This window comes from Phalacrocorax carbo, chromosome 6, assembly GCF_963921805.1.
Source record: "Phalacrocorax carbo chromosome 6, bPhaCar2.1, whole genome shotgun sequence".
Classification (NCBI taxonomy): domain Eukaryota; kingdom Metazoa; phylum Chordata; class Aves; order Suliformes; family Phalacrocoracidae; genus Phalacrocorax; species Phalacrocorax carbo.
The window spans coordinates 46,859,830-46,881,794 of NC_087518.1; the positions used below are offsets into that span (position 1 = coordinate 46,859,830).

Sequence of the window (21,965 nt, forward strand, 5' to 3'; positions counted from 1 at the left end):
CTGGAGGTCACCTGCTTAAGCAGGGCCACCTAGACACGGTTGCCAGGACTGTGTCCAGGTGGTTTTTTAATATCTCCAAGGATACAGACTCTACAAGTTCTCTGGACAACATGTGCCAGTGCTTGGTCACCCTGATAGTAAAAAAGTGTTTCCTGATGTTCAGTCAGGGCATCCTGTGTTTCAGTTTGTGCCCGTTGCCTCTGGTCCTGTCACTAGGCTCCAATGAAAAGAGCCTGGCTCCATCTGCTTTGCACCCTCCCTTCACATATTTCTATACAGTATAGGAACCCCCTAAACTTTCTGTTCTCCAGGCAGAACAGTCCCAGCTCTCTCAGCCTTCCCTCATAGCAGAGAAGTTCCAGTCCCTTAATCATCCTCATTGCCCATCATTGGACTTCCTTGAGCATATTCTGAGGAGCCCAGAACTGGTCCAGGTGTGGCTTCACCAGTGCTGAGCAGAGGGGAGGGATCACCTTTCTCAACCTGCTGGCAGCAACACTCCTAATGCAGCCCATGATACCATTAGTCCTATTTGTGGCAAGGGCACATTGCTGGCACACCACTTTCTCCTTGACAGAAAAAGAAAATGAAGTGGCTTGTTTTGAGAAAGAAACACCTGATGTACACATATTGAGAATAGGTGTACTGAGGGTGGAGATTTTGTTGAAAGGATATCCTTGTTTGCCCGCAAATATTTTTTAATATTCCCTGCCATATAGAACTACCTGATCCATTCTAAAAGTGTAAACAATTGAAATAGCAGTTGTTGCTCTTTAGCAATATTTGTCTAAGTCATGCTATTGGTCAGGGGCAGATTAACAAGAGAGTTTCTGTGGCAGGAATTCATCTGAACTTGCCCTTCAACATATTTCCCAAATCAACTTTATTGGACCTCTAGGCCTGAAGATATTTTAATTAATTTGCAGAGGATTACACCATACATAGATACTGGCTGAATGCTGTGAACGTGTGCAATATATGAACCCTTATTCCTGCCAGAGGAAAGATGCTGGCAATGGCTGCAGGTAGCAGTTAATTGTTTTCCTTGCACTAATGCCAAAGTTTTTTGCTTTCTGCAAAAGAGGCACCATCTGAAATCCCACAGAATATTTAAGTTGAACAAAATGTGGTGGAAGGTTGGCAGAAAGGGAGATGAGGAAAAAGCTGTAATGTCTGGTATAGACTGGAACGCCTCTGGTGGGAAGATCTGTTGGAAGAAGGTTCTACTTTGGCCATGATTATAGTATTGTGTTACTTATCTTCTTGAGTCTGTCCTGAGTAACTGTCCCAAAATAGAAAAATAATATCTGGATTTGTGTCATGTGTTGTAGTATTCACTAGATACGCCATTAAAAATAATCCTATGATTCTGTGATCTCTGAATGGTTAGCCATGTGCTTAATTCCTGTACTTTATGTATGTTAAGTACATACCCTTGGCTCAGGATTGGAACATCTTAGCACAGTTGTTGAAACTGGAGCTGTAGACATGATTTCCTGTACAAATCTCAGTGTATTAGCATTTCTTGATGATTTTGCATATCCTTTGTGTTTGATTTCTAGTTTATTTAGACCTAGTTTCCATCAGACTGATGAGTTTCTGGAATTGGATTTGTATTTGTTTTTTAAAATAATATAACTAAATCAGCTGTGTTTTGCATCTTGTGTTTTCTTGCAGAACTAAAGATAGTATGTATCATGCACTGACTTATGCCACCATATTGGAAATGCAAGCTATGATGACATTTGATCCTCAGGACATACTGAATGCAGGAAACACAATGAAGGAAGCTCAAGCCACCTGTCAAAAGTAAGTGTGGAGCAATTCAGTCAATAAATAGTCCCTTCACAAGAAAGTTTTGAAGGACATACAAATTAAAAAAGGGCATATGATTTTATAGAAATCATAGGAAACTGAGGTTGGAAGGGACATCAGGAGGTCATCTAGTCTAGCCTCCTACTCAAAAGGGAGTCAGTTATGAGGTTAGACCACATAACTTAGGGTTTTCAGCATTCTAGTCGTGAAAACTTCAGTTTACTCCAATATCTGATTTTTCTTGTCAATTCAATTTTTGTCCTATCTGTAGCCCCAGTTCTGCAGTGACTGGAAGTTATTTACTATTTACAGGCACAGCAGAATCTTCCCATTTGGTGATGGTTGTACTGTAGCTAGCTGTCTTTGAATTAGCTGTGCTTCCACTTCTGTATGCAGATGCGCACGTGCACACATACACACCCATACACAAATAAATCAAAAAGCTCCCTTATCCCCTTCCTTCATCAAGACAGATTTCTGCATGTGTAGGGTAAAAGATTGATCCCAAGAGGACCAAGTTGGCTAAGTTCTGTATGGAATATACTGAAGTTTGTATATGTGGTAAGATGACAGAGGGTTGTTGACCACTAGAGGTATGTTAGTGGCCAGTTGAAAGATATCATTGTCTGTCATTGATGCTTCATGTTCCCAATAACCAAACGGACTTTTCTACAGATTCAGGAAGAAATCAACAGTAGCTGATTCTATCAACAATCTTGTGCACAGACAGAGCCTTGAACACTTCACTGAAGGTAACATTATCTCTAAATGCGTAATGTTTTAATCTGGGGTTTTTTGCTACAATTTGAATTGCGTAGAATTGTTTCCCTGATGTGTTTTTGCAGATCATGAGTTCACTGACAAAATCTCTGATTTGGCGTTTCCAAAATTGCTGGATCAGGATTTTGGCAATTGCTGTGTCACCACATGCAAAATCATTAACTTTTTTTGTTGGATGCTGACTCAGCATTTCCAAAAATTGCTGGGTAAAGAAATGCCTAGAAAGGTTCTAGATCCAGTCGTTCCTGGAAAGCACCAGAGAAATTCCTGCAAAGTTTCCGTAACTCTGTGTCATTACTCTTTGGAGTTACTTCAGTAGTCTAGAACTGAAACACTACAGCAAATTTGGAAAAGATTTTTCTCAGTTTGAGCTTTGTGATCTTATTCCTATATTGATGAGCTAAGTGTTTTTAATTACTTTTTGTCTGATTGATTTGTTTTCTTCCCTTCCCCCCCCCCCCCCCCCCCCCCCGCCCCCTGTGACACTAGAGGAAATCCATGCAGAAATTTGCTATGCTGAATGTTTACTTCAGAGAGCAGCACTCACATTCCTCCAGGTATGGATTCCTCTGTGGCTCTTTGGGAGAAAAAAAAAAAGTACACACCATACATCTTATTTTCTAAAGATTAATGAAATGATAGAAGACCCTTGTTTGTCCTAATGGTGTAAGACATTTTCATCTGGATTAAATGGATTTTATCTGGATTGTCTGCTGATGAGATAGTGTCATGATGATCTAAGAATGCTTGTCTTGATACACATAGCACGGAGTCCCCTATGACACCCTTCTCCAGTCCCTTCTGGATGTGTGAAATGTAACCACAGTAAGCACCTATTTTCAAGTACTGTGTGTTGGGATATCAGATTTAAATAAAAAAAAAAAGAGAGATGGTCAATGAAGCTGAAGCTGTGCTACGCTGGAATGCAAGCGGGATTTTTTTTTTGTTCCGGTCAGGCTGGTGTTTGCTTCCCAAGACTGCTTTCTTACTTGTTTGTTCTTGAGCAACTATTGTGGTCTGCATAGCTATTAGGCTTCACACCTGCTTTTTGCCAAACAGTGCTGCCTGACTTTAAAAAAAGGGGAGCTCTCCCTCTTCTTTGATTTTTATCTTTCTGTACTAATGAAGCTTGATTTGTTTGGTGAATCAACTTTAGCAATGCTTACAGGGGCTCCAGCTTGCAATTTAAATTATCATAGTTGGAATAACTGATTTTTCTTCTTGATTTGGCTGTACTTGCTATATGACAGTGGGTCTCTTCATCTATGCAGAGGGGATAATAAAAGTCACATTCAGAAAGGGCTTCTGTTTCTTGGCTCAAAGATGCTGATAGAGAATGAAATGCAGGTAGTGGTTTTATAGTGTTTGGTCGTTGCCAGGTAAGCTCTGATTTATGTTGTTTATGAGAGCTTATGAACCATGTAACCTTTTTCAGTGACCCGCTATGCCCCTCTGCTAGAAGCTATTGCTTCATAGCAAAACCAGTAGTCAGAGTAACTTCTTCTGAACCTTTTTAGAGAGCTGATGATGGTGACTTTATGGTAAGATGATGGACTTCGAAATGGCCATGGGTAGCTACCTATTTCCATATTCCTTTGGGGTTCTTTGGGATGAGTAGCCTCTAGCACTGGGGACAGTTTGAGTGATATTTGAAGCTATGGAAGCAAGGCTCTTCAGAACTTCTCCATTGTGCCTGTAAGAAGGGAGTGTTTTAGTGAAGTGTCTCTTGGTTTTAAGCACTGTTTACACAGGTGTCTGTTTTTAAAGCTGTTTACAGATACATGAGAGATTTAAGAGTAAGAAAATAATTTCTTGTCCTCTTCTGCATAAAGAATGTCTGTCTATTTGCTTTGTCTTCTATTCTGTGTTTAATTTTTCATGAACGCATGAACTGGTTTTAAAAATTAAACAAAGACACTTGGTTCCAACATCTATCAAAGTGGGTTAGTTTTGATGCTTAATGTAAATGACCAAATCCAGTTGGAAACATAAAAATTAGTCTCAGGATTTTTCAGTGGCTGGACTATTCTCATGTTGGTTATCTCTGTTGTTGGTATCATGAGCATTCTGAATTTAAACTTTCTTAAACCACCTTCTTTCCTCTTTCCATTTTCCATTCAAAGGAAATATAACTGAACCTTTACATATGGTTAGGGATGCTGTACCTGCTAATTAAAAGCTGAGTTTTTCTGTGGTTATTTTGTTTGCATGTGACTGGGATTCAAGTCTCTGGAGATACATCATCAGGAATTACATGTTCATTTATGGTACATAGTTTCTGTCCTCGATTATGACTCTTGATAATGTTGCTTAAGGATGACTGTAAAGAACACAGGTAGTGGTAGTGTTGCAGGCTGCAAGAGTGAGCCTCTGCCCTTCAGTTCAGGCCATTAGGCTTCCTATACTAGTTAACAGAAAGCAAAGTCTGGAAGAAGTTGAAATGAAACTTTGAAAGGATTGAGTTATCTTCCCGACTTAGAGGAGGATGGAAAGCTGTATGAGGCAGGTTCTGTCTCTTTATTTACATATTGATGAGGACAATTGGGCCCTATTTCCTTAACAATAACAGTAAAACAACCAGATGTTGATCTAATCTGTGCTATTTTCTCCACAGTGCTTTATACAGCCTATTAAAATACCATCACAGAAGAATCGTCTGCTAAAACACCTGTAGTCTGCCTATCCAAAAGTAACAGCAGATAGCAAAACAAACCATAATGTCAGATTATATACGATGAGTGAGGCAAGAAACTGCCACTAGAAAGTTACAAGACTAAAGACTTCTCTCTTTGGGATACAACTGTAAACTAGTGGTCCCCCAGATACACTCTGCTCTAAGTTCTCGGATCATTATACCTTGTAATGTAACATGTTACCATAGTAGTGTGGAACTGATAGGTACTTGAACATTCAGACCAAAAAGAGCATATCCTGTATAACTTAACTTTACCCTACTTCCGTTTTAGAATGTGAAACTATATTCTGTAGACTCCTGAGGACAGGCAGTTATTTGTATCTGGTGCTGAGCCAGGAAACGTTCAGATCTTAACTGTGCTGAAGGACAAATGAGAGAAAGCACTTTTTTGAGATGGCCACAAATGCATGTACCTTAGGTGCCATTCATTAGATTAGTCACTGTGTTCACTAATGTGAATTCAGGTGGTCCAAAGGTCACAGGGGCTAGAATAATCACAGAAGGCATCAAAATAAAGTGTGTATGTCTGAACACAGTAAAAATATTTTAATATAGAAAGGAAATCCTAAATCCATGTATTTTTTCTCAGACTTATATTGTCTGTGTCATGATGGTTATGTTCAAGGCATGTGTTCATCTGAAGAAGGCAAAAGCTCTTCATAATGCTTACAAATTTATATTGCTAATGTGTTTCTTTTCTAACAGGATGAGAATATGGTTAGCTTCATAAAAGGTGGCATCAAAGTCCGGAACAGTTACCAAACATACAGGTAGGTCAGAGTGATGATGTGATTAAGCATACTCGTTCAGCAAAAAGTGCTGCTGATCAAATTGTCCAATTCACAGATTAATTACTGTTGTATTTATTGCAGTGTTTATTATGGGCCTCCTATCTATAACCTTTCTCAGCCCACACAGATTCTTCCTTTACATAACAAAGGACCTTGATATTATGGTTGATTTGGATTGTAAAGATAGTAGACTATAATCCTATTAACTCCCAAGTTTTGCCTACTTCAAATACTATATCCTTGAAATTATGTCAAAAAAATAACTGTTCTAAATGATGTAGTGCACATTGTGTCCACATAGCACAATTTGGAGGTCTCACAGTCATTAGATGTATGAAATGGCATTTCTTTATAGTTTTAACTACAGCTTTTTGGAACATTCAAAACCAGTAGCTGAAGCAAAAGTAATTCTGTAATAAATGCATGAAACTAAAACAAAATTAAGAGACAGTAAACTGAAGAGCTTGCAATGGAAAGCATAAATGGCTTCAAAGATTAAACAAATTTATAGGAAATAGGTTTATGGGGGCTAGTTAGCATAGTAGAACGGATGCGGTCTGTCTGCATCATGAAGTCCCTGAACAGCCAATTCCTAGAGGATGCTTTTCTGAGCATATGCCACTGTCTCAGTGAAATATTTGCTTAGCTGGACTTTTAATCTGGTTAAGTATGGCAGTTGTTCTACTCTAAAGAGAAGGTGCATGCTATTGAAAATGATAAGCAGGGTTGCTTATCTGAAGTCAGAATATGCCCATTACTCAGCGTCTATGAACCAAAACATCTGCTTAAGTAGATTTCTTTTCATCCAGGAAGTTATGGAGAGCTACTTTCAACATGTGCAAAAGGTTTTGAAGTGCAGTAGTAAATTCTAAAAATTACATTAGAATGTACACCACAGGAAGCATACTCAGTTGTGCCTCAGTAAATTAAGATCAGCTCTAGTATATGTAAAAACAAAGTGTTATAGAACTAGTAGCCCTTAGGTGGTCAAAAGAGTGCTAATAACTTGCGTATTACTAAAACAGGTACTAAAACAAAGGGAAAGGTTGTATGTGAGATTGGCAGTTTCGTTGTTTTTACTGTACCTTTGATGTCAGAAGAAAGAATTGTTTGCAGTTTTGGTGAGAGCATGGTGCAACAGGTTGCAGAGGAAACAACAAAATATGCAAATGAAACTTTATTTGCTTTGATAATTTTTTTACAACATATTTTCTGATATAAAACATTTTGCCTTTCCCTGCGGTCAGCAGTACTGCTTGATAATCCTCAACAGCTGCAACCCTGAAAAGACAGGAGGAGTAAATGTTGCAAAGATACAATTTTTAAAACTCTTTCAGGGGGGAAAGGTTACTGTACACTGTAAAAAAGATGGAATTGAATAAAACAATAATTCAGAATGAAACATTTGCTTATTATCAGTGAATAAAAAGTATCAGGAAGCACACGGCAGTACAGACTTACATGAATAATTTTAAAAAGTGGAAGCTAAATATGCATCATATTTTGTTTTATTTTAGAACTTTAAATTGGGGCTCAGAACAGCCACAAAAAGTCACGTGTCTAGTAGACACAAATCAGCATCCAGCCCGGGTTCTCCAGAAGTATGTTGAAAGGGAGAGAGATGACTGTCCATATTTGTGTGGGTTGAAGGTGACTTTAAATGCAGGTCCACTGCAAAGACTGCAATTATAATGAATAGTCCTATATCTATTGGCAACAACCAGCAGATAAAAACATGACAGCCTGAACACAATATGTGGCTGCCATTAAAACAGTGGTGGTGTTCTCCTTAACAAAAGTTAAGGAAGGAAAAGTTAACAAAATAAACTATAACAATAGCGTGAAAAACACATAGCCATAGAAAGCTTGGAGGCAAAACAGGGTCAAATCCATCTGGATTACACAAGTAAATAAAGGGACACTACAAAGTTGAGATCTATGAAAGTTAGAGAAATAAGTGAATAGTAATTTCTGATATACCTGCCCATTTTAAAATATTTCTTACAATTGTCTTATATATATATAAAAAAAATGTTCTTTTGAATGAACAGGCACAAAAAGGGAATACCTAATCCAGGGATTAGTGAAACTCAAATCAAATTTGCTAATTTAAATTTGCTAATTTAAATGTAACTCTCCTGCACTGCCCCGTCATCTCTTTTTGTAGTAGTAAAGGTGGTGTTCCCAGCAGCCATTCCAGAAACATATTCAGGCAGAAAAGTGGTTGCAAGTTAACTATGTCTATTTAACAGGAATCCATCTCCAGGACTCCATATTTTTGAATTGATAGTAATGTGACAGAAATGACAAGTTGGCCTTTGAACTACTGTGTAGTTCAAGATAATTGGGTTATTTTCTTACTGAACTGTAATTGATCATTTTATTTGCTGACAATGTAACAGAAGCATGTGTGTTTTCAGGGAGCTGGACAGTCTCATACAGTCTCCACATTATGTCAAAGGAGAGAACCATCTTCATTTTGAGGGAGGTGTAAAACTTGGAGTTGGAGCATTTAATCTGGTACGTGCACTGAGGTCCTAACAATGTCCTGAAAATATTCTTAACTTAAATACCTGGTAAGTTCCGCTGACATCAGTGTTACTAATCATATGGTTAAAATTAGGTATGTGTGCTGACGCTTGCAGGATCCCAGTCTCTGGTCTAAGAACATTGGATAGTAATATGCTTTAGAAATAGAGACTGCTACCTGCAATATGGGCAATACTGCTCAGTGTGTGCAGACCCACTTGCTCATCCTTACGGGGGGATTATTAACTGAGAAATTATCTTATCTGACATCTGCTAAAGGCATGTTCTTTGGGAATATAGCTGAGTGCCTGTGCCCAGCTTCCAGTAAGAGTGTTCATTAGCCAAGTGACCAATGCTTGGGAGGCATTTGGAGGGGAGGGTGTTACAGTCTCATGAGGAAGGGACCTGCTGGGGTGGGGGCCAGGAGAAGCCTTGCACAGAAGCAGCAGTTCCCTGTGCTTGTTGACTTCCATTTACTGTTTAAATGGCACTTGGTAAGCAACCAGGCACTTGACTGTTAGCAGGGAAATTGGTGGGGCAGGGTGTGTGAATGGGGCCCTGGGTGCTCTTCTGGCCACTGTTGGCTGTTTTTGCTTGTGTATTGGTCAGAAAGCAGATGGTCAAATAATGCAGGATGGTTTCTGGTATGTCAGAGGTGTTGACCCAGGGATGGTGAGGGGTGACATAGTTGTTCAGATGATGGGCTGCAGAAAGTGCCTGGTGCTTCCCCTTGCTTGCATTACTTTGTGCAAGTCTGGCATGTGCCCAAATGTTAGATTTACTGCACAAAGAAAAAAATAAATACTGTGTGTTATGCACCCAGTATTTCTGAAACTCCCAAGAAGTACTAGAGTTACTAAGCACGTGCTATGTAAACGTATTTCTGTGCAGGGAATCCTGGAAACACAGGGTCCCTATATTAAACAGGTTACTTCTCCTTAAATCATATGTAAAATATAGCAGGTGTATACATTTACGCAGGAAATCTTCTGACCTATAAAGACGTTCTTAGTAATTCCAGTGATTATTTCTTGTGTTTGGAAAAGTTGTGGGAGGCAACTGGTAGCTGAGAGGCAGAAAGTCTGTTACCATGTAACTGTTGCATTTCTTTCTATAGACATTGTCCATGTTTCCTGCACGGATTCTGAGATTACTGGAGTTTGTTGGATTTTCTGGAAACAAGGTAAATGTGCACTAAATATTACTGGTATGTTCCCCTCACTCTTTAAAAATGGAGACAAGAGTTTCTCTCTTCTTCCACACGTTAGCTGTAACCCTCTGAAACGCTCCGGTTGGTATCACATGCGCACTGTTGGCCTGACACTTTCATACAGCTCAGTTTTCCTTTCTGTCTTTGTCTGAACTATTTAACTTCAAAGATTGTGATACCATTTGTCAATGATGATACAGTTGTGAAACATGATAAAGCCAGTGGCTAATAATACAATGATGTTGGCATATTTAATTTTTTAGTTAGTGGTCTTTTGATGTGCTTAGCAATGATGTACTTGTGCTTAGAAATCCATAGCCCAAAGTGTATTCGAGCCTTTAATATATTAGCTTATTTGATAGTTACTGTTATCGTATCTGAATGTCCCTGACAGGTTCCTGCATGCATCCAGTCAGGAAAAAAAATTAAATTTATTTTCTGGTTGGTTTTTTTTTTTTTCCTTCTCCCTGTCTTTGATAGCAACTGATAACTTGAGTGTGGCACCTCAACTCTCTTTGCCTAAAAGAGTGAGTGCTTTTTTGCCTAGAGAGTAATCAGTCTGACCTATGTTGTTTGTCCATGCAGTTTAAGGACAGAAGTTGAGTCACGAAGTACCCGTAAACTTGCATGAACGTGAGTTATTCTTCAGGGCAGATGCACAGAAAGTGCTGTGCTAGGTTTTTGTGGATTTGTTGTTTCAAAATAGGGTACTAAATTGATGGGAATATCTTAGACTTGATACCTTGTACCTGCCCCTGTCTCGTTCTGCCAGCAGGACATGAGATTCACTCAAGGCTGGGTTCCTGGATTAAGAAAACATGGTCCATTCAACCTAAACCACTAGTCACATTTATTTCTTAAATGCTGGGTAAAGTGAATGCTTGATGTCCTGCAAACACAGCAAAAGCTGTATAAACAAGTTAAAACTTAACTGTTTTGTAATGCTTTTTATTTATAAAACAAATTTCAAGGAGGAAGTTGTTTCCTTAATCAGAGCTGCAGCCTTACATGACGGGTAGATGAGTGTCATCACCATTTTATTAGTTTACAGGAAGGATCTTAGATCTGAAAATAAAATGTCTTGTTTAAAAGGAAGGAACTTTTGGCAGAGCATGGATTAGAACTTGGAAATTTCCAGATGACCAGGAGCTGTTTCACAAGCAGTAGAGGCAAAAACCAAACAGTTCTACCTGTCAGTTTGGAAAACAAAGAGCATCTAAAGCAAAATATTCTCCTAGAAATGTAAGGGCAATTCCCATACCAGCAGAGTTCTGAGAATCCTTTGCTGAACACTCATCTTATTACTGCAGATGAAAATTGTCCCTCTAATTGAATTTCTCTTGTTTTCTTTTGGCCCTGGGATTTCTTGTATGGCTATGAGTGGGCTGATATTTGTGTTGATGAGTCAGCTCCTGTTCCAGTTTTTTAATAACGCACTGAAGTATGACCTAGATTAACAAAATTTAAACAAAAACCTGCTGTATTTTAAACATGTTGTTCAAAGTTCATTGATGGTCATTTATTTTAACAACCTAAAAAAGCCTTTCTGTATTTAACATTTGTGAGTCAGATGCCTAAAGCCAAAAGCAAAATTGCTATTGCATTTGCAGTCCTTACCAGTGGTGGTTTTCCAAAGCTCACAAGAGGAAGCTGTGCCCTGCAGTACAGACAGGAGTCCAGAAGGTGAAAGAAACAGTGACAGAGGAGGAGAGGGAAAGTGTGTGCGTCATGTGCTGTGCCCCATCCAGAAGAAAGGAGTTTTGAATGCATCTGTGTTTGGTCTTGCAGTCTTTTCCATTAGATGCTCATGGTGAGCATCAGACTGCACAAAAGACAAGAGCCAAGGTTAGTGCCTTGAGCTGTTTACAGCTTACCTGACAGCTACAGTGTACTGGAGGACAGCTTGCTTTTGGTATGAATCATGTGTTTATTAACACTGGATATAAAATTGCATTGTGATATCTTCCACAATACTAATCTGCCTTGAAGCCAGCAGATTTGCCCCTAAGGACTCTTCTTGTCTCTTGGACATGACATGTCTGATAGTAAATGAGGACATGCCCAAAGGTCCATTACTTCCTAAGCCATTTGTGGGCACTGTGGACAACGTGATCAACTTAACAGCTGTCTGGAGACTCAAAATAGGAGGTAGGATAAGATCAAGAAAGTATAAAAGTAGCCTGAGGCCACGTTTGTTCCCTTCGGTCCAAGATGTGCCAGTTGTGCCCTTCTCAGTGTTCAAGTTCCTTTCCCCTGAAGCTTTAATCAAAATATGGGCTTACTTGTGTTTAAAGGCATAGGCCCTGCATTTGGGAATTGAGATTCAATGGATTTTGCCCAGTTTTGTGAGATATTTTTTGTGGGCAGAGGTATGTATTACACACCGTCACGTACGCCATGCTGGAGGGGCATGCCTTCTTCACTCACTGGGCCATAGGTGGAGTATGTGTCCCATCTGGACTTTTTGTGTTTAATGATAACTAACTTCTGGTGTGAGGTCAGAAGAGTCCTTGTACTATCTCCTGTCTAAGCACTGAACCCTTCTTACTGGACCCTCTGCCAGGTCTCAGGCTTATCTTTACTCTTGTCCTTATTTTATAGACAATTACAAATACTGTGCTGCTAAACTGCAGAAAAGTTTGATATGAGCCCACCATTTGTTAAGTGCAATTTGTCAGAGGGTCAGCTGACAGCATGATTTCAGGGGAAGGCAGGAAAACTCTCAGATAGAACCAATTTTTTCAAATTATACTTTTTGATATGGGAGGACATTTTTCCCAAGGCAGCTGAGCTGAAGAATATTTTTCATGTCTCAATTTGTAATAAATTGAATTTGTGTCCCACTAAGCATCTCTTTGATTTGCATTTTGGTCTCTTCTGGAAATGTTAAATGAAGGTTAAATCTAAAATTATTTTATAAGATACATTTAAATGCCCCATCTACCAGTTTAATTAGTCAGGTCTTCATAGAAGCGGTTAGTAGTATGCATCCTCCTTCCTAAGCCTGCAGTAATGTGATCAGGTCATGGGGCATGAACGATGACCTTGCTTTTCTTTCATTGTCAAGATTCCTAATCAAAAGAGAGTGATATAAAAATATAATTCAAGAACTTTCACTTCAGGAAAGTAGATGGATTTTAGTCAGCAACAGCTGAAATAAATATGAGCCAGTCTCAGTGTTGCCTGATAATGGTTTTGAGCATTGTCCTTGTTCGTCCTGCATTCACTGTGGGAATCCCCACTCCTCATGTGCGGATTCCTGAATGAGAGAGCATTGGATGTCTTGTAACAAGGATCAATGAAATACTGACATAATACAATGTAGTGACAGTCTTGGGAATTAAAAGGTTATGGGATATTATGAGCAACTTGCACAGAAAAGTGAGATTATCATATTGGATCACATTTGCCTCTAAGAAGTGTCATTGCTCCCTGCTCTGCTTTATGCCCTTCAGAGTAACTTACATTTTGTGTGAAAACAAACTAAATGTGTTAATGTCATTTAAGTATTTTGAAAAAAATTATGAGCATTTACTGCTTTGACATCTGTTTTATATTGTAGCAATATGCCCTGTAATAGGCTTTGTTTAGAAGCTCATTCCTGGTGTTTTGGGATTGCTCATATCACCTGTGGCATAGGTGTGGGATATATTTGTGAGTTATTTATGGTTAGAAGGTGTGTCCTAACAATTACATATAATATACTCACTTAGTGACCGGCGGCAGTGAGTGTAGTTTGTTTACGGAGTTACTTCTTAGGCTGAAGTAGTAGCTGCTTGTGGTTTGATTCTGAGATCCTCAGTTTGATCCCCAGTGAGGATTAAATGGACATAATAGTACTGCCCAACTCATGGTACCTCACTTAGTTGATTAGGTTTGCTGGCTAATCTCCATAGGCTCCTTGTGGAGAAAGAGTAGGTGCTTGAAAAAGTGATTCATAATGTCTGACCTAGGCTTCTGTGCTCGGTCATTCCTTGGAGGAGTACCTCTGTGTCTGCCAGCCACAAAGGGCGGCTGGCTGACTGCATGTGGTATCTAAAACATGTTTCCCAGCGACACCCTTCATCATCCCACTTTCCTGGGGTTCTTATAACAACAGAAGCAGTTTGCAAGAGTTGTTTTGAGGACAAACAGCTTTGTTGTGGCCTTTTCTACAAGCAAGCATTGTAATACTAACAACTACTTCTAGATTTCTTTTTTCAGACTGTTTCTACTGATTCTATTGTTACTGTAATATAGAAAGTTTGGGGTATTCTAGTGGCAGAGTGAAAAGTAAACTTTTTTAAATACCTGGACCAGACAAAATAGGATTATGGACATACCACAGAGTGAAGTAACTTGTTCCATGAACTTCCCATACCTGTGTAACTACTCAGTTTAAGAATTCAGGCTCAAGTATGCCAGATTTGCAGCCCTCTTCTGATGAATGGGCAATGTTCTTAATCCAGTTACTTAACAGTTACTGCTTTCCAGGATGCAGTCCCACGTAGGGTGGGTGTGGATTGCATTCCTTGTCCATACAGATGATAAATTTGTGTTTGGCTGTAATAAAACATATTTTTGGGACTGAAATACTTACGGGAGATCAACTTGACAAATTAAGTTATTGTATATGAGTAATGCAGTCTGTTTCTCTATCATTTTTAGTGCTGTTCACAAATGAGATCACCAACCATTTTATATGTATTTTTATATTATATAGAAGATATCAATCACTGTAAGACCTAGTACTGATGTCAGTAAAGGCTTAGTGAAATATCCAGCCTGAAGATTTTTCAAATGAAACAATGTACTTTGGAAATCTACTTTGGAAATTTTTTTTTCTGCCAAAATTAATTCCACAGAATTTTTTTGTCTTACTTCTACCTTACAGTGCTACTTTTTTTAAAAAAATCCAAATATTTGTGGTTCCTCTGGGCAGTTTAAAGAAACTCAATATATCTTATTTTGTAACTTATCTGCATCAACCAAACTTCTGGTCTCAGCAGAAAATGAAATTGGCTTTATTTTGCCGAGTGCTTGTTTCCCATTAAGTCATTGATTTTTCAGTAATGATTTTACTATCTTTTAATTTCTTCTGAAATGACTTGCACATCAATATTTTCATTATTTTATCCAGGCTAGATGTTACACTAATTGACCTGCAAATATGTGTGTTAATGGTATCTTTCCCTGTAACAGTAATTCATGTAAAATATTAAGATTTTTTTAAAAACACAAAATAACTGTATTTTCACAAAAACAATTAACCATACTAGTTAAGTGCAAAAGTACATGTATGATGCAAATTAGAATATGATTTCAGGGTTTACACAGTAAGTGGTAAAGGTGAGGTAGCATAACACCCATCTGTTGGCAAGGACACACAAAAGGTGAAAATCTGTGAAATCATGCTTCAAGTGTTCTCTCTGATACCTTCTGCAGTGGCTCTGACAGACATCCCTCAGGGTCCCTATTTATAGTGTAGCTGGTTTGAAAGGATGTCCTTCCAGTCACATATATCATCCAGTAAATTTCCATTGCAGTCATAGTGTAACTTTTAAACAGAATTTTCCCCAGCATACAGTGGATGTCTTACTGTGCATATTTACTAGTAGACAGATCCCATGTTTAATGTTTGCATATTTATATTCTCGCTGTTGATACCATGGAACCAGTCCTAGAATGGGCTGCTAAACGCTGTTGCCTCAGGAACTTCAATCCTTAAAGCTGGTTATCTATCATGCTGTCACTGAATATGAACACAATGTTATACTTGATTGCTTTAGTTCTTCCCAAAGGGAACAGAAATATTCTTCTTTTCATCATATTTTTCCACTGGTGTTAGTGGGCCAGTATCATTGCAAAGCTCCTTTTGCTCTTAACATACTTAAGAACATCCTTTTGCCCTGTTATCCTTTGCCCTGCTAGTTGCAGATTTTTTTTCTTGACAACTTTAACTTGCTTATGCAATGAATAACAAGCATGGGTACACTGCATAATGGCAACATGTGTTATTTGCCTTGCGTTTCAAAACTCTGTTTTTTTTGTTTCTGGAATGATGTTTAGCAGCACTTGGATGATAGTGATGAGGTGTCTAATGTTCTCTTATGTTAACCAAGTAATAAATCCCAAGTTTCTGCTCTGTCATCGGATGTTCTCCAGGCTAAGCAGTAACTCTGTGAAAAACTGTTAGATAATTTCATATGGGTGTTTTTATGTTTGATTGGTATGTAAGCAATGTATGTCAGTGCATTTTGGGAATTTGGTGAGTGAGCAATCTGTAGATGACACTGCAGAAGTTAACAAACTAGCAAAGTACAGCTTTGGTTCTTTTGCAGTACTTTTTCCTCCTCACCTCTCTTTGCACAGGAGCATGGTCTGCTGCAGCTTCAAGAAGGAGCATCATCATACAGCTTTAGGTCGGTGCTGTGTACCATGCTGTTGCTTTGCTATCATACTTTCATGACCTTTGTGTTAGGTAAGATTGTTTATAATAACTCTTGGATATGATTAGTGGGACACGGGGAAAAAGATCACCTATTTGTTGGTGAATTGTTTGTTCGTGGTCAGATTAAATATTAACTCATTTGTGGGTGATTTTACAATAGTGATCATAACTGAAGAGAGCGTCTTAATCTTCAAAATGGAGGTTTGTTTAACCTAAAAATGGAGGCAATGGGATAGCAAAGGAAGTTCTGAGAACTAAATCTGTCTTCAGTAGTCAGGCGCATTATTTGGGAGGTTAAAACAACAGCTGTAGGTGATGACTTCCTGAATACTTTGTTCATGTTTATATGTCATCCCTGATTTTTCTGGGAGGTGGTAGCTTCCTGCTGAGATACAGTTCCCTGTTATCTCTTGCTAAAGCATTCTACAAAATGTGTTGGGCTGTGCATAAGTGAATTGCTGGCTTAGTGCAACACCAACCTGTATTTATGCCTTACTTATCAGAGAGAGGAACTTAGGTATTGGCCAGATGAGGATGGCGGATGAGTACTTCGCATTCTTTTTTCTTTTCTTACTATTTTTATCACTTGCATTTTTATGCATTCTAGGGACAGGAAAAGGAAATGTTGAGGAGGCAGAAAGACTACTTAAGCCTTATTTGGCTCGCTATCCAAAGGTAAAATGAATCATAATTTAGTTTGGTATGATTGCTAAATGTCTTCTTGCCAAAACTAGACCGTATGGTCAGCTTGAAAACTGTTATAGAATACTTGTATTTTTATTATTATTTATTACAGGGAGCCATATTCCTGTTCTTTGCAGGCAGGATAGAAACACTAAAGGGTAATATTGATGCGGTAAGTAATCCTTTTGCTCTTGGGAAAGTAAGTCTTGAAAGCTTTAGGAAAACTCCTCCGGGAACAATGTTTCATTTTTGGCTAATGCTTCCTGTGGCTTTGGCCTGCATGTAATTTATAGTTTATGAATTACAAATAGGAATTTTGCAAACTATATTGACTAGCTTGTTTGACCAGCTGGTTTTGCTATTCTTCCCATTTTCTGGTGATAATCTAGTCCGCCAGTATTAATGACACAAGTTTTCTCGTTGTCTTTCCTATCCAGAAGTGAGTGGTGCATTTAATAAAATCCAGTGGTAACCCTTTGCCTTCAGTCTGAGTGGAGAGTCATACAAGACTTGAAAGAATTAGGGAGGTGAAGAATGCATATCCAAAATACTCTGAGACAGAGTATCAGCTGGTGTGCAGTGTGGTAGCTCCCTTGAAATCTTTGGAGCTGCAACAATAAATGTCAGCCGAGCATCTGTCCTTTGACTTCAGTTTCCTACTTTCCCTAAACACAAACATTCATTTTGCCTATGCTTAGGACTCAATAGAACTTCCAAGAATGGGGAGCTCTGTGGCAGGGGTAAACTTGCTGACACCAGGTTGACTGTGGAGCCAAGGATCTCTTACGTGAAGCCGACAGATGTGATTTTGGGGATACTGGGCTGTTAATAATTTGGAAGGTGCAGGAGCCACGCCAGCAGATTGTGGAGCCCTAGTGTCTGTTACACCACTGGTATATGTGCATTTACACATGATTGAGGTAGTGTTTGGAAATCTCTGTGTTCAGGCAGTTAATAGGTATGAAGAATGTTGCGAGGCTCAGCAGTACTGGAAGCAGTTTCATCACATGTGTTACTGGGAGCTCATGTGGTGCTTCACCTACAAGCGCCAGTGGAAGATGGCTTTCTTCTATGCTGACCTCCTAAGCAAAGAAAACACTTGGTCAAAGGTAAGTCAATTGGAACAGGAGGGCAGAAGGCCCTGTAGTATCTATTAACTTTCAATCAGATTAAGTTGACTTTTTGTGGCTTTGAAGCTTTTATAACTTTGAAAATGAAGATTGGAAAACAAAACCTGGTCTGCTGTGGCTCTTATAGAACAATGTGAATTGTAAACATTCAAATCTGAAGAGATTGCGGGCAAACAGAAATCTTTTGGGCCTGACTTGTAGATGAACAGCAGCTTGTTCTGCTGTGTGTTGACTGGTTGTGTCATCAACACATTGCAATTAATGGCACAAGTTCCCACAGAACTCCTACAGCCAGGGATGCACCACCTGGCTGAAAGCTTTAATATCCTGAAATGCTGTAGGTTTAATATTAACCTGTATCCTTTTAAACTGCATGTAGAACTTTTTACTATATTGCAGGGGCCTTAGAGAAGCAGAGATGATGCTTCCTATTAATATGTCATCTACAGTGCAACATGATAGTAATAAACTGGTAACTATGAGCTAAATGAAAGATGGTCAGATCTGTGCACTGTTAGATTGTGGTGTAAATAAATAATCACAGCTTAAAATATTCTAGAAAACTCCTGAAATGTATGATTACTATAGACTCCTTAAAGCAGTACTCAATAAGTCACCAACTGTTACTCTCTACTGTTGCAAGAATTGTAACATCTTCTGTTGCTTTACTTGCCTTGGTTGCTGAATGTATGATTGCTCAGGAATCCCTATGAAATCAGTACTTTTATTAATATGAAATCATTAAACCCTTCAAAACTGTTTCATGTTCTCTAGAACCTAGTATTTGGGATATGCTGCCAAGTTGTGATTGGACACACAGATTATATAATAGTATTGCTTTTTCTCTGAGCATGACCTTTTCATGGGTTTCCTAGAATGTGTTCCTGAGAGTAATAAAAACTCACTTTTACATGGACATGACATTTGTTCTTGGAATGTGGACATAAACTATAAGCTGATATGAAGTAACAAAGACATACATGATAAAAATTTCTGTATTCCGCTTTCTAAAATACTTACCTTCTGCTTAAGATTTTATGACTTCTGTGTCAGCAAAAGCAGCAACTTCGTCTCTTTGTTGCTGTTTTGTGCTTTATGTCAATAATGGTGATGCTGTAAATTGGCTTTTCTGTACAGATATTCTTGATTTGCATTTGCAGGCTACTTATATTTACATGAAAGCTGCTTATCTCAGTATGTTTGGACCAGATGACTGCAGTCCTTTTGGAGACAGCGAAGTTGAATTATTTAGGTAAAATTTGCTAACTCCCAGTTACAAGAGTTTCCTGTCTTTTCATGGCACAGTGTTGGGGGAAGAGGCAAAACTATTCATTGTGCAGTTCAGAGGATCTGTACAAGTAGCTTTGGATTGGTAAGAAATTGCAGAATGAAACATTCATTTAAACTAAAGTGGACCCTGAGTTCAGACAGCAGATTTCCAGTGGCCTGGAAATACTTTAGAGACAGGATATTAGGTCTTCAGCCATACAGTGGCTGCTGCGGTGCATGTAATATCCACATTCTTTTTCATTTTTTCCCTTTAATCAAAACGGCATGCAAGATTTGAAAGCCTGCAATGGATTATGCTACAAGATGTGTGCCACCTTAGTGGAGACAGCATCAGTACAACTTAACTCCTGGGTTTTGAGTCTGAGAGGAATACGAAATAGTTAAATGTGCAAGTGAATATATGTATTATTAACACAGTGAATTAACGTAATTGTAATGTTATACTCAAAAATGTCTAAATTTTGCTGGGCCAAAGAAAATGGATTACTTTGGTTTTTACAATTTTTCTATAAAAATCTAAATATCGCTTTCTTATATGCTTGCAATATATTGATACTTTTCAGGCCTTCTGTATCTTATGTAATCATTACAAGCAGATTTCACTGGATTTGGGATCCATTACAAAGTGAATCAGTTTGGTCTTTGGGAGAATGGGAGGAACACTGAGAAAAGCTAGTTTGCCTCTTAGTCTGTGAAGAGAGATGGCCCTTTTTAAGTTAGGTGCATCATCTGATTTACTTTTTGGGTGGGGAAGAGTCCCTCTTCCTCCTGCTTGATTAAAGCAGGAGCCTAGAATGATACGTGCCCTGCATAAAGACAGCTTTTGTGAATATGCATTGCTCAGCTTCCCTAGAGGTAGCAATTGCTCAGTGTGTAACAGCTTTTTAAAGTTCTCTTTGGTCTGATTTTTTTTTCTTTTTTAAAGTTTTGAATGTGTGTTCCCCCAAGGTTCACAGAGGAAAATTTCCTTATATTTTCCTTTAAACTTTCAGGATTGTTCCCAGTTTGAAACTGAAAATTGCAGGGAAATCACTGCCTACAGAAAAGTTTGCAATTCGGAAAGCTCGACGATATCTTTCTTCAAATCCCATTCCTTTGCCTGTTCCACCTTTGGTAAGTTAAAATTACACACACACACCCTTATTACCATTTTTTTAATTTATAGAAATAAACCAGAGATAATTAGAATAGTATCTTTCCATGTTTCTAAGGTAAAACCTCTGCAGGAGACTGGAATGTTCCCAAAGCAAAGCCAAATGAATGCGAGGAATGCTGTAAAACTGGGGCATGCACCAGCCACAGGGAACTAAGCCAGTTGTTTGTGACACGTAAATGTGTTGCATGTGTAACTCATTATTCCTGCTATAGACCAGCATGCTCCTAACAGCTTTCTTTTGATTCCCTTTTGAGGAACTTTGCCCTAGGTCTCTTCTGTCATGTGTCCTTTACTGAGACTACTAAAAGAAGACTTTAAGGTACAAGTTGGGGGGGGGACAGATGGGAAATCAAGGAAGCAATGCAAGAAGCAGGGACTGCATGTAAGCATCTATTTAATGTGCCCTTGAATGTTTGCTATTTGGTGCTCTCCAGAGCAACCCATGGGTGCTGGGATGAAACAGCCAAATCCTTTAGCCACTCCAGAAACCCATTGCATGCTGGTTTTTTTTTGGGGTGGGTTGGTTGGTTGGTTTGTTTGCTTGCTTGCTTGTTTGTTTGTTTGGTGGGGTTTTGTGTTTTTTGGTTTCCCCCCCTCCAGTAATGCTGGCCAGTTCCCTGTGGCCAGATGAGAACAGCTGCATAAAGCACCCATAGCCTTGCTCATGGTGCACTCACAAAAATGTGTCTGCAAAGAACATAAGAGGATTTTGACTCCTCAGGTTTGTCAAGTGCAGCGGTGTTAACATTTGCAGTGCTTTGAGCTGCTGTGTTTGAGAAACAGATGGATAATTAGTAAATACTCTTTAAGCAAATGCCTGAACAAGAGAGCCTCTTGGAGACACCAACGAGTAGTCATTTCTCAGCCCACCAGCTGGGTATGTGACACAGTGCTTCTTGAAGAAATATGGTTGTTACAGCATAGCGTGGGTATTCACTAGGGACCGCTTCCCACTAAGTCATAAGACTGAAATGAGAGAAATAATTAGGTTACTTTGATTTGCCTTTCAGGTTTCAGAGATTGTAGAGAGTAAGAAATGTACACACCTGGGGTTTAGCTGGGGCTATTCTAATGGGATTTTAGCAGAACAGGTTTCAGAGCTCTCCTTGGAGTGGCTGGGCACTGTGTCCTTTGGTTCTGCTGCAGTTGCATTTCTGAGGCAGCAGATGCCGCAGCTGAACAGTTAAAAGCGCTCCGAGGGTGTGGAATTGGGTGCAGAATCTCATCTCTAGGACTTTTCTTTTCACTGTGAAGGGACTTGCTGAGAGGAGCAAATCCTCAAGCAAGTCTTATCTCAGAGATTTAGCCCAGAATAAATGCCATTTGAGTAATTTTGTGTCAAAACAGTGTTAACAAATCTGCACTAGATACAGTAAGTTCAGCATGGGTTTTCCAATCAATAGAGACCAGATGGTGAAAGCAACAGTGACTGGGGTTAACATACTGTTTCATCTA

At 38.9% G+C, this 21,965-nt stretch overlaps 1 protein-coding gene across 3 annotated transcripts in view; it reads left to right on the forward strand.

Moving 5' to 3' along the window:
* Positions 1 to 21,965, forward strand: part of TTC39A (tetratricopeptide repeat domain 39A) — a 52,874-nt gene that overhangs the window by 20,768 nt on the left and 10,141 nt on the right. For all 3 annotated transcript variants that reach the window (XM_064455110.1, XM_064455113.1, XM_064455112.1), the window contains 12 exons: positions 1,678 to 1,809; positions 2,491 to 2,567; positions 3,085 to 3,152; positions 5,996 to 6,060; positions 8,502 to 8,601; positions 9,728 to 9,793; positions 16,172 to 16,280; positions 16,858 to 16,925; positions 17,047 to 17,106; positions 17,882 to 18,043; positions 19,225 to 19,316; positions 20,347 to 20,467. In XM_064455110.1, the coding sequence (XP_064311180.1) occupies positions 1,678 to 1,809; positions 2,491 to 2,567; positions 3,085 to 3,152; positions 5,996 to 6,060; positions 8,502 to 8,601; positions 9,728 to 9,793; positions 16,172 to 16,280; positions 16,858 to 16,925; positions 17,047 to 17,106; positions 17,882 to 18,043; positions 19,225 to 19,316; positions 20,347 to 20,467 (1,120 nt within the window). The remainder of the gene's footprint in view (positions 1 to 1,677; positions 1,810 to 2,490; positions 2,568 to 3,084; positions 3,153 to 5,995; positions 6,061 to 8,501; positions 8,602 to 9,727; positions 9,794 to 16,171; positions 16,281 to 16,857; positions 16,926 to 17,046; positions 17,107 to 17,881; positions 18,044 to 19,224; positions 19,317 to 20,346; positions 20,468 to 21,965) is intronic.